At 35.9% G+C, this 13530-nt stretch overlaps 1 protein-coding gene across 1 annotated transcript; it reads right to left on the bottom strand.

The window, feature by feature from the left end:
* Positions 1 to 2527: 2527 nt before the first annotated feature.
* LOC136849602 (zinc finger protein PLAG1-like) lies at positions 2528 to 8563 on the bottom strand. Its single transcript, XM_067122918.1, has 2 exons — positions 7238 to 8563; positions 2528 to 3619 (listed from the first exon to the last, which is right to left on the bottom strand). The coding sequence occupies exons 1-2, from the start codon at positions 8289 to 8291 to the stop codon at positions 2640 to 2642; spliced, it is 2034 nt and encodes a 677-aa protein (XP_066979019.1). The 5' UTR covers positions 8292 to 8563; the 3' UTR covers positions 2528 to 2639.
* Positions 8564 to 13530: the final 4967 nt, after the last annotated feature.

The following is a 13530-nucleotide window of genomic DNA, read 5'->3' as shown; positions in this document are numbered from 1 at the left end:
AGAGTGGGAAAGGTAACATTTCCCAGAGCCACACCTCTGAAAGGAAAAGGGAACTGGGTTTATATATATATATATACTGTATATATACATATACAGATACATATATATGTATATATATATATGTGTATATATATATACTGTATATATATATATATATATATATATATATATATATATATATATATATATATATATATATATATATATATATATATATATAACTGCTGCTGAATTTGAATGAGGCATACAATCTCTTAGATGTAATTATCTATTTCTTTTTCATTTCCCTCCTGCTCGTTTTAATACATCCACTGGAAGTTTGTTTTGCAAGTTAATGTCTTAATGTTTTCTCCAACTTCCATATAAACTGCAATCTGTATCCAAATATTATTTTTCTTGTGTCATTTCCACCACTAACCTCGGGTCGGCCACGGGTAGCCTTATCCGGCTTTATCCTCTTTTATAGCACAGTGATTTTTGGCGGTTTGGGGAAACCAATAATAATTAACGTTAATTTAATTTTGGCTCATCCGGTTATATTGATAATCTAACAATGTTGATAAGTAAACAGTCTAGACATGTGCCAATACCCTCCCGGTAACAGAATAAAAAGAACAGTAATTTATTCATCGTCAGCTGTCGCTGATGACCACGAAGACGTGACGCTGGAGTCATCAACCAATTGCGCTCCGTTGACCGAGTTTTACGTCAACCAATCACAACTTACCTCTCGGTCGAGTCCTTGGACAAACAGCCAATTAAGCCTCTCGGGAAGCTATGGTCAGCGCATAATTTGCTGGGGATGTTTTCACTGTGACTCTCAACAGCCAATCAGATCCCGAGCTGAATGTGTGACGTCACCAGCGGTGCAGTCATTCGAGCGTTGCAAGCCTGCTTTGGAGCATCGGTTAAATATGTTTAATCAATAAGCTACTTTTTTGTCGATCCGATCCTGACGATGACAATATAAATATATTCAGTCAATAAGCTGTCTTATGTAGGTCCAGCTTAAACTCGATACATTTTGAGTTTCAGGTGCACTTTTTCTAACTAGTTTTCGACCAAAGACAGCAAAGGATTAGGCCTATGAATTTAGAATCTCATTGATGGTACCCGGTGTTTTTTCCTAGAACCATGGCAGCCTTCTGTGTCATCGCAGCTTTCTGAGTTGTAACTTCACTATTTTTAATGTTATTTTCTTTGCTGCTTATCTTTTAATGGCTTTTCATCACAGCTGTTTCTCTTATTATGGGATGAATCATATTTTACTGTCTATATATGATTATACTTTTGCTGCAACGTGTAACTAAAAATTAACCCTTTGTGTGGTAAATGACCACTTCGCTCTTCAAGAGGAAATACAGATGATGTTTATTGGTAAGAGTTAATCTTATTCTTCTGTTTATTGTGTTTGACTGTTATCTTATTATCTATTTTTCTATCTCCAGGCTATTTATCTATTATCTCAAGAGTGCCTTCTATTTTAATCTTTCGAAACCGGCTTTTATTTTCTTCATTCAGGATATCACGTATTTTAAATGTCCAAGTCACTAATACTTGACTTTTATCTTTTCTCTGATTTAACTGAAGTTATTTTACTGTAAGCTAAATCATTAATATGCCATCCCTATTCCCGGTTCATTATTTTTTAGATTTTATCTGATGTGGTTGGCCATTTCTTTTATGGCATTTTGTAATCCATGTTACGTTATTATGGTTCCTTCAACTTTTTTTAAAGCTTCCCTATTTTTTCACTGCTTATGAAAACAATTTTAAACTAGTAAAAAAATGCACCGAAGTTTCTTCGGCGCAATCGAGTTTTCTGTACAACGCATAATGCTGTATGAGCCGCGGCCCATGAAACTTTCACCGGTGGTGGCCAGTCCTATAGCGTTGCCAGACGCACGATCATGGCTAACTTTAACCTTAAATAAAATAAAAACTACTGAGGCTACAAGGCTGCAATTTGTTGTTTTTGATAATTGGGGGGTGGATGATCAACATACCAATTTGCAGCCCTCTTGCCTCAGTAGTTTTTAAGATCTGAGGGCGGACAGAAAAAGTGCGGACGGACAGACAAAGCCATCTCAATAGCCTTCTTTTACAGAAAACTAAAATCCTTTTGGTCACACTCCACTTTTAACCTCAGATGGATTTTGTTGACCTCCTGTTGCTCTGACAGCTGCCCCCGCTTTTCTAAATCATAAAATAGAAGCTGATAACCATAAACTTACGAAGAAAAAAAGAGCAAAACAGACTTTTGTCTGTGTTATGCACTTTTCCTTCTACATATCCTAAGTCATTTTTTCCTACACCAACTGCGTGTTATAATATATTTTTTTATATGTTCGATGTAAACCCTTAATTTTTTATCTTCCATTTTATTTTACCTGTTCGGACTTCTTTGAAAATAAAAAAATATTTATGTGTTGTTTGAACCGCTCTTTGTTATCAGATAAAGAATTTTTTAAGATTTGAGGTTTCGTATGGTACAAAAATGCCCATTGATTCGTTTTGTAATGGATTACTGTGGACGACGTTGTTCAAAAATACGAAAATCTTTATTTGATTTTTCAGCAACAACAATACACGCTCTTTCATACATATTTACAAATGATAAAATTGAGTACATAGGACTTTCATGGAAATGCAGTACGCGTCACACGTGACAAGAGAAGAAGAAGAACAGTAACATGCTTGGTGTCACTGGGTGGCCTGAAATTTCTTGGAGGCCCGTAGCTTTTTCGGGATATACTCTTCTTGATCAGTCTCCATAAGTTCGGGGCACTGGTCAACCTCTCGTTCTTCCCCGCTCTCTTCCCTTTGGCAAAGAATGCTGGCGATGGCCGACTGGCTTGGGAAGTCCTCGTATTCTTCTTGTATAATCTGCTTTCTTGAACCATTGGCAACGCTTTGCCCTTTAAATCTCGGAGAGTCTTCCAAACCCGGTGACCCGTACCCAGACGAAGCACCGGAATCGTGAATGTCGTTCTTCGGGGTGTGAGGTCGGATAGGGGCATGCATGGCAGGATGAAAAGGATAAGGATGAGTAAGAAGGGGAAGACCCATATGCGTTGAAGCTGATTAGTTGGAGGCGAGAGAGTAACGCCCAGAGACCCAATAGTGGGCATCGTTATGGAAGCTTCAACGAAATAATTTTGGGAAGGGCCACTGTCGCCCATACGACTGCCTGGTAATTTTGAAGTGCTGGTTGCGTCGAGGGCTTGATTACAAAGGCGACTGGTAGACAGGGACAAATGGATGTCCTCTTCGGCTGGGCGCTCACTTTCAGGCGGCACTGCAGGGGCGTGGAAACTGGCGAACGCCCTCGAGGGTTGAGGAACAGCTGGAAGAGATGGCGCATTAGTAGGTGATGGAACGCTGGAGGAACCTTGAGATCCCTTTTCCATAACCTGACTGTTTCTCGGGATGGAAAGAGTTGGTTGTGGGTAAGTTGGGGTCTGAAGAGATCCCGCTATGTAGGAGGAGGCGTAGGTCATGGCACTCGAATAGGGGAAGGGCCTTGGGTGAATGGGCGTGGGTCTCTGAATTTTGGCCGGGGTGTGATTAATTGACGATGCCAAGGAGGACTTCGGGAGTCCCAAATCAGCATGAGAATCTGTGAACAGAAAACAATAAATACGTAAATAGACAGAAAAAACAAATCACAACAAAAATGATAAAGTTTAATCTCATATTAAAATTAAATAGTCTACCATAACCTAACTTACAGATGAATAGTCCGTAAAATAAGGCGGGATATCAGGCGTGGAATGATTAACTAAACAGCGAGAATGATAGAAAACCTGTTCTCTTAAAGTCAGGACTTCATGATGAAATATATGATATTCAGTAACTTTCAAAACTGTCAAATTAGTGTGGGATTTCTGAAATGGAAGATGTCTATTGAGTAATTCACCTTCCGATTTTGTTAATGGGAACTGATAAATACAAAAACTGATTCCAAACGAACGGCGAGCTAAAATAATTTCATATTCAAAATGAGAAAGAATAATACAAACTTTAATACAAATAAAAATTGAGCATACTGTAGATGTAAAATGAAAAATAATGAAAAATAGGAAACATAAGTCACTATGAAAAATAACAAGTGTAACTGAGTGAAGCCTGTATCACATATGCATGTATTACATTACGGGCTGCTCTAGGAGCAAGAGCCCGTGCTGGCACAAGGCCAGCTAAATCTGAAACAACAACATGTAGTGCATTAATGGAACTTTGTAATGTTGTACAATATCTGAAAGGATGAACCGTAGTAAATTTAATGCCACGGATGGGCCAAAAATATGATAATTATGAACGCAAGCTGAACGGATGTCAAAGATGTAGACCGAAATAACTCAAAAATACCGAATAAATGAAGCAACTGGTATTCCATTCATTCGGTTCCCCAACAATACGAAGACTGAGGCTAAAGCAAATTTCTCGTGAAAGTAACCTCATTGAGAAAAGTACCTCAAGCATAGAAAGAAAGTAAGTAGAGGAGAAAGGGAGGACATCGGTTTAAGCGTCGTCTGCCATGCATATATTATCTGCGCAACACGAACTGGGAGGCAAAGAAAATGGCGGAAAGGTCGCCATTTTTTCCCCCCTTTGCAACCGGCACATCTGGCCTGGTATTTGCGTGCCTGCGCGTAGTGACCGGTAACGGAATAAAAAAAGGAATCTAGGACTATAATTAAGAGACTTCTAAAACAACAGTTATTCGAGGTGATTACTATTATCAATTTTCTTCAACTGTGCTCTTTGAATAATCAAAGAAGAAGACGCACTTTAATGCACATCCAGATAATTGTTTATTTCTTTATACTGTGGGGTGGAGTATTTATAATAAAATTTATATGCATTATATATATATATAAATATATATATATATATATATACAGTATATATATATATATATATATATATATATATATATATATATACTATATATATATATATATATATATATATATATATATAATATATATAGAAACTTCAAACCCATAAAACTGTTCAAATTAAAGTAATTATGTCAAATGCTACACATTAGGGAAGTGAATGATATTCATAACTTTTTTTTTTTTTTTTAGAAAAGTAAAAGAAGTATAATCTTTTTTAAAATGGAGGGATAAAGTAAGCAAACAATTGTATACATACATATATATATATATATATATATATATATATATATTTACTGTGTATATACTATGTATGTATATATATATATATATATATATATATATATATATATATATATATATATATATATACATACCTACTTTCTTCCAGACAACAATGTTTTAAGTATATAATCTTCCAAAAAAAATTAGCCGCTAAATTCCATCGCTAGAGAGGAACAGTTTTTTTCAAACTAAACAAATGTTGAGATAACCAAACACCTAAAGACTGAATAGCAGAAAAAAATTAAAATATCATTGCATTTGTAATGTATATTTATCCATGGTTATATGGCATATGTTATTGCATATAATGGGTTGTGAATTGTCACCGAGAAAAGAAAGGAAAACTCCACAAACTATTGATGTTACGTCGCTGATCGCGGAAGTTTCTGAAGGTACTTCAAAAACCTGGTTTCATTTTTACGTAAAAGCAAAATTACCTACCGGTACATTTTTCCCTCAATGAACGCTAATCTGAAAAATAAAACGCTCAAGAAACAATATCAAGACCTCGGAAAAGTGGCCTTATCTTTTAAACGGATGTTCTCTGCATTTTCAAAGCTAGCGTACAGTTGTTTCTAAATAAACTGAAGCAATAAGACCGCATAGCTGTTCATCAGGAAAATGGCGTAAGTATGGGTGAATGATAATGCATTTTAAATAGCATCGTGCGACAGGACATTTATTGTCACTGTTCCGCTTATTCGTCTAAATAAACTTTTGAATTAGAAGCTGAAAGACGGAACTATTGCAATAAGATTGACTTGAGGTCTGTTAATATTATATTCCACGGTGGCGTTGCAATGTTGCTTGCCCAAATTGTCACTAATGCTAGTGTAGTATCACTGTTCTGTTCTACTTCGGACTAACAAGCCCTCTAAGAGAGAGAGAGAGAGAGAGAGAGAGAGAGAGAGAGAGAGAAAATTCCTGACTTTCCATAAACATGTAAGGTGGTCAAAAATTTAGATTTCATCTGTTAATAGATAATAACAATAAATGAAAATAGTGGACTATTTTAATATTAATCGCCACCAGTACTCAACGTCGTGACTGCCAGACTACTCACTGCTCTCTGATCCCATCCCGCTACATCAAACTTATTTCATGATTTTAAGACTGCAATGAATTACTGTCCAAAGCATATTTTTCGGTTTTATGACCGCTGCACCGCTAACCGAAGTTTAGTATTTGATTTTATGGACACTGGGCTGCCGTTCCGTTGCTAAATAACTTTCTAGGTCTCACTTCCAGGTTTTGTAAATGTCTACCCATTGTTAAAACTTATTTATGATCTCATGACCAATGAACCTGGGAAATTATTAAGAACTTGAACTTATATGGAAAGCTGTTAATATTTCGCTGTCCTTTATCCTTCTTTTATTTTTTCCTTCTGCTCTTCACTTTCTGGCTAAGCTGATACCTTTTTGTGTGTTTTAATTCGAAAATAAACACGTTATAAATAGCTGACATTCAGAATGGGAGAAATAATTTTAGTAATGGCATTTTCTAAGAGAACCAGAGGGTTTATCTAAAGATAACAAAATGATGTAGTGATCTTCATGTTATGTCTTTCTTGATTGTTTTAATTAAAAATAATGAAGATTTTGATTATCTAAAAGACGGAATTAACCTTTGATGCGGTGTGCACTAAAATTTTAATAATCAGAAAGGCATCATTATCAACAAAATTTGCCTTTTAAAGCTGATGACTAAATGAAAAAAGAGAACTGTTCATATAATAAACAAGTTGATGAATAAATACATGAATATGAATATTTATTAATGATGAGTATGAAAATATCAAATATTATAAAAATCTAAAAAAATTGAGAACATATAATAATTAATCAGAGAACCGAAAGTAATTTCGAAGTTGGAGAGAGAGAGAGAGAGAGAGAGAGAGAGAGAGAGAGAGAGAGAGAGAGAGAGAGAGAGAGAGAGAAGCAAAATATGGATAAAATATATAGCAAACCATTGTATTAATGATAATATTCCATATTTAGAGACGGGCCAAATTTTTATTTTGAGACCTGTACACAGAGAAAACTAACCCTTTAGCGTATTATACTGAAGGTGAGTCGATGATATTGTGGCTGAATTCCCTCCTTCCGTCTCTTCCGGCTCTCCTATCGGAAAATCTTCCCCCAACAGAGCCGAAACGCTAAAATCTCTTCGTGGCCCGCCCTTCTTCTTCTTCGGGGCAATCGACGTAGACGAGGCATCCTCTTTCAGGTCGTCTGTCGCGGTGAGGCTCTTGACAGGTTGCTGCGCCTTCAGGAACGGGTTTTCGCCGAGCGAGTCGTCTGACATCGGTAATGCGAGAGGCCTTCCTGGTACAAGAGGAGGATGGTGGAGGACGGGCCATGAGCTCCCGAGGGGTGGGTGTAAATGTGGATGCTGTCCTACCACTAGAGGGAAAACCGTTGGGTGACTTTGAGTTGACGGCAGAATCGGATGAGATTGACTGGACATAAGACTAGCTCGGAAAGCAACTGAAGGAGGTAAATGGCTTGCACAGGTAGTTGGTAGTTTTGGGAGGAACCCTCCGTGACTTAAAGTCCCGGCTGTGGGCATAGAGGTTTTTCTGTGCACCCTCATGTGGCGTTCCAGGTTACTTTTGTGACTGGTTTCGTAACCACAAAAATGGCAGGAGAACTCCTTGTACCCTGAGTGAACGGAAAAGTGGCGTTTCAACAGTGCTTTCCTGCAAAAGTTCCTGTCGCAGACCTCACAGTAGTAACCATCGGCGTGATACTTCTGCGTGTGCATCCTAAGCTCGGCTTTGTTGAGAAACCGTAGGTTACAGCACTCGAGAAGGGCCTGCGATAACTCGTGCATCGTCAAGGTGTGACGCTTCAAGTTGTTTTTGCGATCTGTGCGGTAAGAACACATTGAGCAGGAGAAAACTTTTGATTTTCCATCTTCCCCTTCACTGCATGACTCTGGAGACATACTCCCCCTCTGAGGCACTTCGGAGGACTTGTCACCTTCTTCGGAGGTACTCATGACGAAGGCACTAATGACAGAGCTTTGCTTCACAGTATCTATTCGACGGCGCTTGTATGGCACTTCGATGACGTCACTGATTTCAAACACAGACTTCATGTGGAAATCTTATGGCAGACTACCCCAAGGAGATGTCATATGTCCTTCAGTATATACTCTATGCACGTACAGTTCTCTTCATGCCATTGGCACCCGCTAGATTAGTACTTCGATCCAGTATTCAGGACCTCGGGCCTCTTACGAGTAAACCTCAAGCACGCTTGCGAGTCGAAGTGCGCAATGAGAGCTCGAGACCGGCGGGGGAGGCCCCAGTCACTGATTTGATGGAGTGTGTACGCGAGCGAGGCCGGGGTAGTGTCCTAGAGCGAAGGCTGTTCCGTAGTGAGTGTCCTGGGGCGCGCGCGCGTGTGTCCTGCGGGATCCGTCACACACCGTCACAGATTTCCGAGTCACACGCCATTGCTCTCAGGCACACGCTCACCGGGAGATGCACAAAGCTAAACTTACATGGGTCGCACGCAACTGCGCGTACACGAAGCCATACGTACACACAGAAATGTTGCACGCGCATGCCATGTCTACACAGCACAACAATGAGCTTTTGCTAGAGCCCATCCATTGCAGTGCAGTTTGCATGAACGCCAATTATCCTCTCCTGATGGCAAAGGAGCCATTTGGTCAACGCTTCATGTCGAAACCGAGCCATCGTGATTGGCTGTCCTGCGAGGGAGGCACACAGCCAATTACGTCGTGATGCGTGCACCCAAAAGCAAATTATTGGGTTGCCTTATGCGTTTGAGTTTGATGGAAATTAGCTGCGCTTCAAACCCATTTTCGAATCTCATGATGATGGTCATGAGAAAAAAATGATCATTAGTGGCATATAAAAACTAAAAGCTTTTCGTTGACCGGCTCGCCAAAATCGCTGCTTGACAGAAGTGAAAATTTCTATTTTATCATTATAGCTATAAACACGACAAAACTGCTCCCTAGAAATAAATGTAATGCTTTGGATAATGCCAAAATATGTCACAATGAAACGCCACACGTATATATATATATATATATATATATATATATATATATATATATATATATATATATATATATATATATATATATATATATATATATATATATATATATATATACATATATATATATATATATATATATATATATATATGTATGTATTATGTATGTGTGTATGTATTTGAATGTATTATGTATGTGTGTATGTATTTGAAAGGTGAATACATCAAAATCTATTGTCTTGTTTTTCTTTGGCATTTAGCTCTGAAGAATATATATATATATACTATATATATATATATATATATATATATATATATATATATATATATATATATTTATATATATATATATATATATATATATATATATATATATATATATATATATATATATATATATACAGTATATATATATATATATATATATATACATATATATAGATATCTGTGTGTATATATATGTGAGTGTGTGTTTATTTATATATATATATATATATATATATATATATATATATATATATATATATATATATATATATATATATATATACACGTTTGTGTGCGCGTGTGCTTAGTAAGAATAACGAAATCTCTAAACAGCAAGCAACCGTAATTCGGAAGAAGAGTAATCCTATGCCCTGCATGGATGCTTTGTTACCACCGTCGGCTCCTCATTCACCACACATCATTGGCTTTTGTTTGGACGCTTCGTGACCTCATCTGTTCTCTCTTTGAAGTTCCCTTCGACCTGACACGCCAGTTGACCTCCGTCGGCAAAATCTTTGACCGTAACCAAAATTCATAAATGTTAATTAATTACTCGGTGTTAAACACCCTCTCTCTCTCTCTCTCTCTCTCTCTCTCTCTCTCTCTCTCTCTCTCTCTCTCTCTCTCACGGACTTAATTAAAAATTAATTACTTTATACATATTTTCTGTGTATTCGCAGGTTTAATATTTTTTTGGAAAAATTTTCACCTTGCAAAAATTTTTATTGTTTACCAAAAGGAGAATTACTGCGTTGCATTTTCATACCATTTTTTGGTGGTCAGTCACCATCATTGTATAATCTTTTAATTGTCCTGTCTATGCTTCCGAGCTGTTGATCCTAATCCTTTGTAAAACCTCTGAAATTTTTAACCCTGTTTTGGCATGTCTACTAATTCTTCAGTTGTGTTGGATTCCAGGTAAACGTATTTTTTCCTTCGTAATCCCCATCTGTCATTTATACGAGCTGTCTTTGTAAACTTATTTTTATATTTCTTCAGTCTGCTAAGTAAAGGACAAGAAGTCGAAAGGCCTTGCAGTGCTCCATTGTTTCCCTTCCCTTCGTGGATTTTGTCTTATTTAAATAATATATATACTCGTATATATATATGTGTGTATGCTTGTATATATATATATATATATATATATATATATATATATATATATATATGTATATATATATTTATATATAATAATTAATAAATAATAATAATAATAATAATAATAATAATAATAATAATAATAATAATAATAATAATAATAATACGTTCGCGCATAAATAATAAATGTATGTATATAACCGCATCATTTCTTTGCACTTATTTTCTTTATTTTGAATGAATGTACTGAAATAAGTTAAAAGCATTTTAATGGCATTTCTTAAAGCACAACGATTCGTGGAACACAGTCACAAGCCGCTTTTCATCCAATGGTTTATTTTCGTTTACTTGCGCAAAATGAAACGAACGTGACAGACCTCGTACTAACGGATATAAAAAAAAAAAATAAAGATGCTAACGCCTTTTGCAACTCACTAATGGCTCTCCCACAGATATGAAAAAAATTATATACATATCTCTAAGCCCGTGCTCCTACCGCCGACTTTCTCACACCTATCAATCCCTCGGGACAGAGCGGGATTTCTGTAGTATTTTAAGAGCTAATCTGAAAATAAGCGGTTGCGCTTCCCTCCGGTAGTGATCAGCGGCATTACGATTCGCGCTGAAAACGCCCAAAGTGTGGGAATGTCAGGCAGATAAGTCGTGACGTCGGACCTTACGGTTTTCGAGAGTCGAAGTTTTTTTCTTTAATTTTACAGGTTATCGGGTTATATATGTTTGGATAAGCTTGGCAAATCCTGTGTGCCTTGGCCAGTTCGCACTGAACGGTTACAGTGGTCCGTCTCTGTGGCTTTGGAGTAGTACTATCAACCTCTTGCTGCTTCCGGAAGTTCGTACTTGCGATGACTGTCATGGTTGCTTAGCTATTTACTCACTAATGTTTCTTCCTGTATCATTCTCTCACGACTTTCACATTCTCTCTCTCTCTCTCTCTCTCTCTCTCTCTCTCTCTCTCTCTCTCTCTCTCTCTTTGAGAGGAAATAAATGGGAAGAAAAATAAGAATAATGTACTATATATCTAGAATTGATGTTATAACTTTCTTGGAATTAAGAGCAGGCTAACAATGTTTTTGTTTCTAATTTTTCTCCTTTAATAAAACTAGGTTTATTTCTTTGGTTAAAGGCTGACTACAGTCTTATAAAAATGTCTCTCGCATCTTTATTACAAACATCAGTGACCTAGATAGTTGTAACGCCAGAAAATTCCCAATTTCTCGTGATAGACTGTGTTCCATGAACTCAATTGTATTAATTTAGACCCTAGTGACACTCATTCATAATCGACATTCATTATTTGCAGGTCGAATTTCTACGATTAATTATTCAGAACGCAGAAACATGACTCGGGCGTAAGCCTATGAAATATTTAGCAGGCAAAAATACATCCAGTCTATTATAACTTTTTGCATTACGGATAATCTATTTGTTAGTATTTGTTAGTACTGTTGGAGGCCCATCCAAGAATCTAATTCATGAAAATAAATTCTCAGAAACGTCAATATGAAATGCTTCATTGGTCGTGACCCTAACCTATCTGCTGTTGAGGTCAATATCCCCATCCTCAAAACATCCGCATAACAGGAAGCTAATTGCTGCTTGTTTGGCCACAAATAGGCAATGAGTAATTAGCTTGTTTTTATCCTTACCTGGAGCCATTAGTGTACACGGAAGCAGAGTAAAATTGATACACCTTTCAGGATGATGTTGTGGGTCTGAGGAGTATGTATGGGTACCATGGAAATATATGTATATATATATATATATATATATATATATATATATATATATATATATATATATATCAATATATACACATTATATGTGTGTATATGTGTATTGATATATATATATATATCTTTGTTTATATATACCACTATGATTATACAGCTCTCTAGGAGCATATATATCAATACACATTTATATTACATGGCTATAACCATATTTATATAAATAAATTTATTGTATAATCCGATATATTATGACGATATATTAATTTCTATCATATAAATATATTTCTCTAATTCTTCATTGTATATATCATACAGTATATATACTGTATATAATAGCATATATAGATATATATATATATATATATGAGGAACTATATATATATATATATATATATATATATATATATATATATATATACTGTATATATATATATACATATGTATATATATATATATATATATATATATATATATATATATATATATATGTGTGTATGTATATATATACTGTATATATAATGTGTGTGTATTGATATATATGTAATTATATATGTACATATATACTGTATATATACAGTATATATATACATATTTGTATATTTATATTTATATACACGTATGTATGAATATATGTGTATATACGTGTATATAAATATACATTTCTCATCATTTCAATCCCTCTTGTTTAAGAGATACTGCCAAAGAACTCATTAAAGCAGCTTCAGTCCTTTATTTTTCCTCACCTCACATTCAGCATCCACTTCCACGAAGGCCAGCTGGCTCGATAATCCTTTTAAGCACTGAGCTATGGCTTCCGTAGGCGCTACTTTATTCCTTCCTTTTCTCCCCTTCGTCTTTTTAATGGTTGGTGGTTTTTTCAGGCGTGTATGTATACATACACACACATATGTATATGTATTTATATGTGTGTGTGTACATATATGTATATATATGGTAAAATTGATATCAAATGGGAAAACCTATTTAAGTTTTTTTAGGTGGTCTGGTCACGTGCAGAGAATGGAGGATAATAGGCTGGTGAAAAAGGATCTATAATTCAGCGTGTGACTGGGAACTGACAACACTGCTGATAAAACCTATTTATAGATAAATGAAACAAACCAATGCTGGGAAGTTGTTTACACTGTGGATTCATCCTTAACTCATTGACATTAGAGTGTGAGTTTT

The sequence above is a fragment of the Macrobrachium rosenbergii genome, chromosome 2 (genome assembly GCF_040412425.1).
Source record: "Macrobrachium rosenbergii isolate ZJJX-2024 chromosome 2, ASM4041242v1, whole genome shotgun sequence".
Taxonomy (NCBI): domain Eukaryota; kingdom Metazoa; phylum Arthropoda; class Malacostraca; order Decapoda; family Palaemonidae; genus Macrobrachium; species Macrobrachium rosenbergii.
Note: the sequence above shows the minus strand (reverse complement) of the source record. Positions and strands in the feature narration are given on the sequence as shown.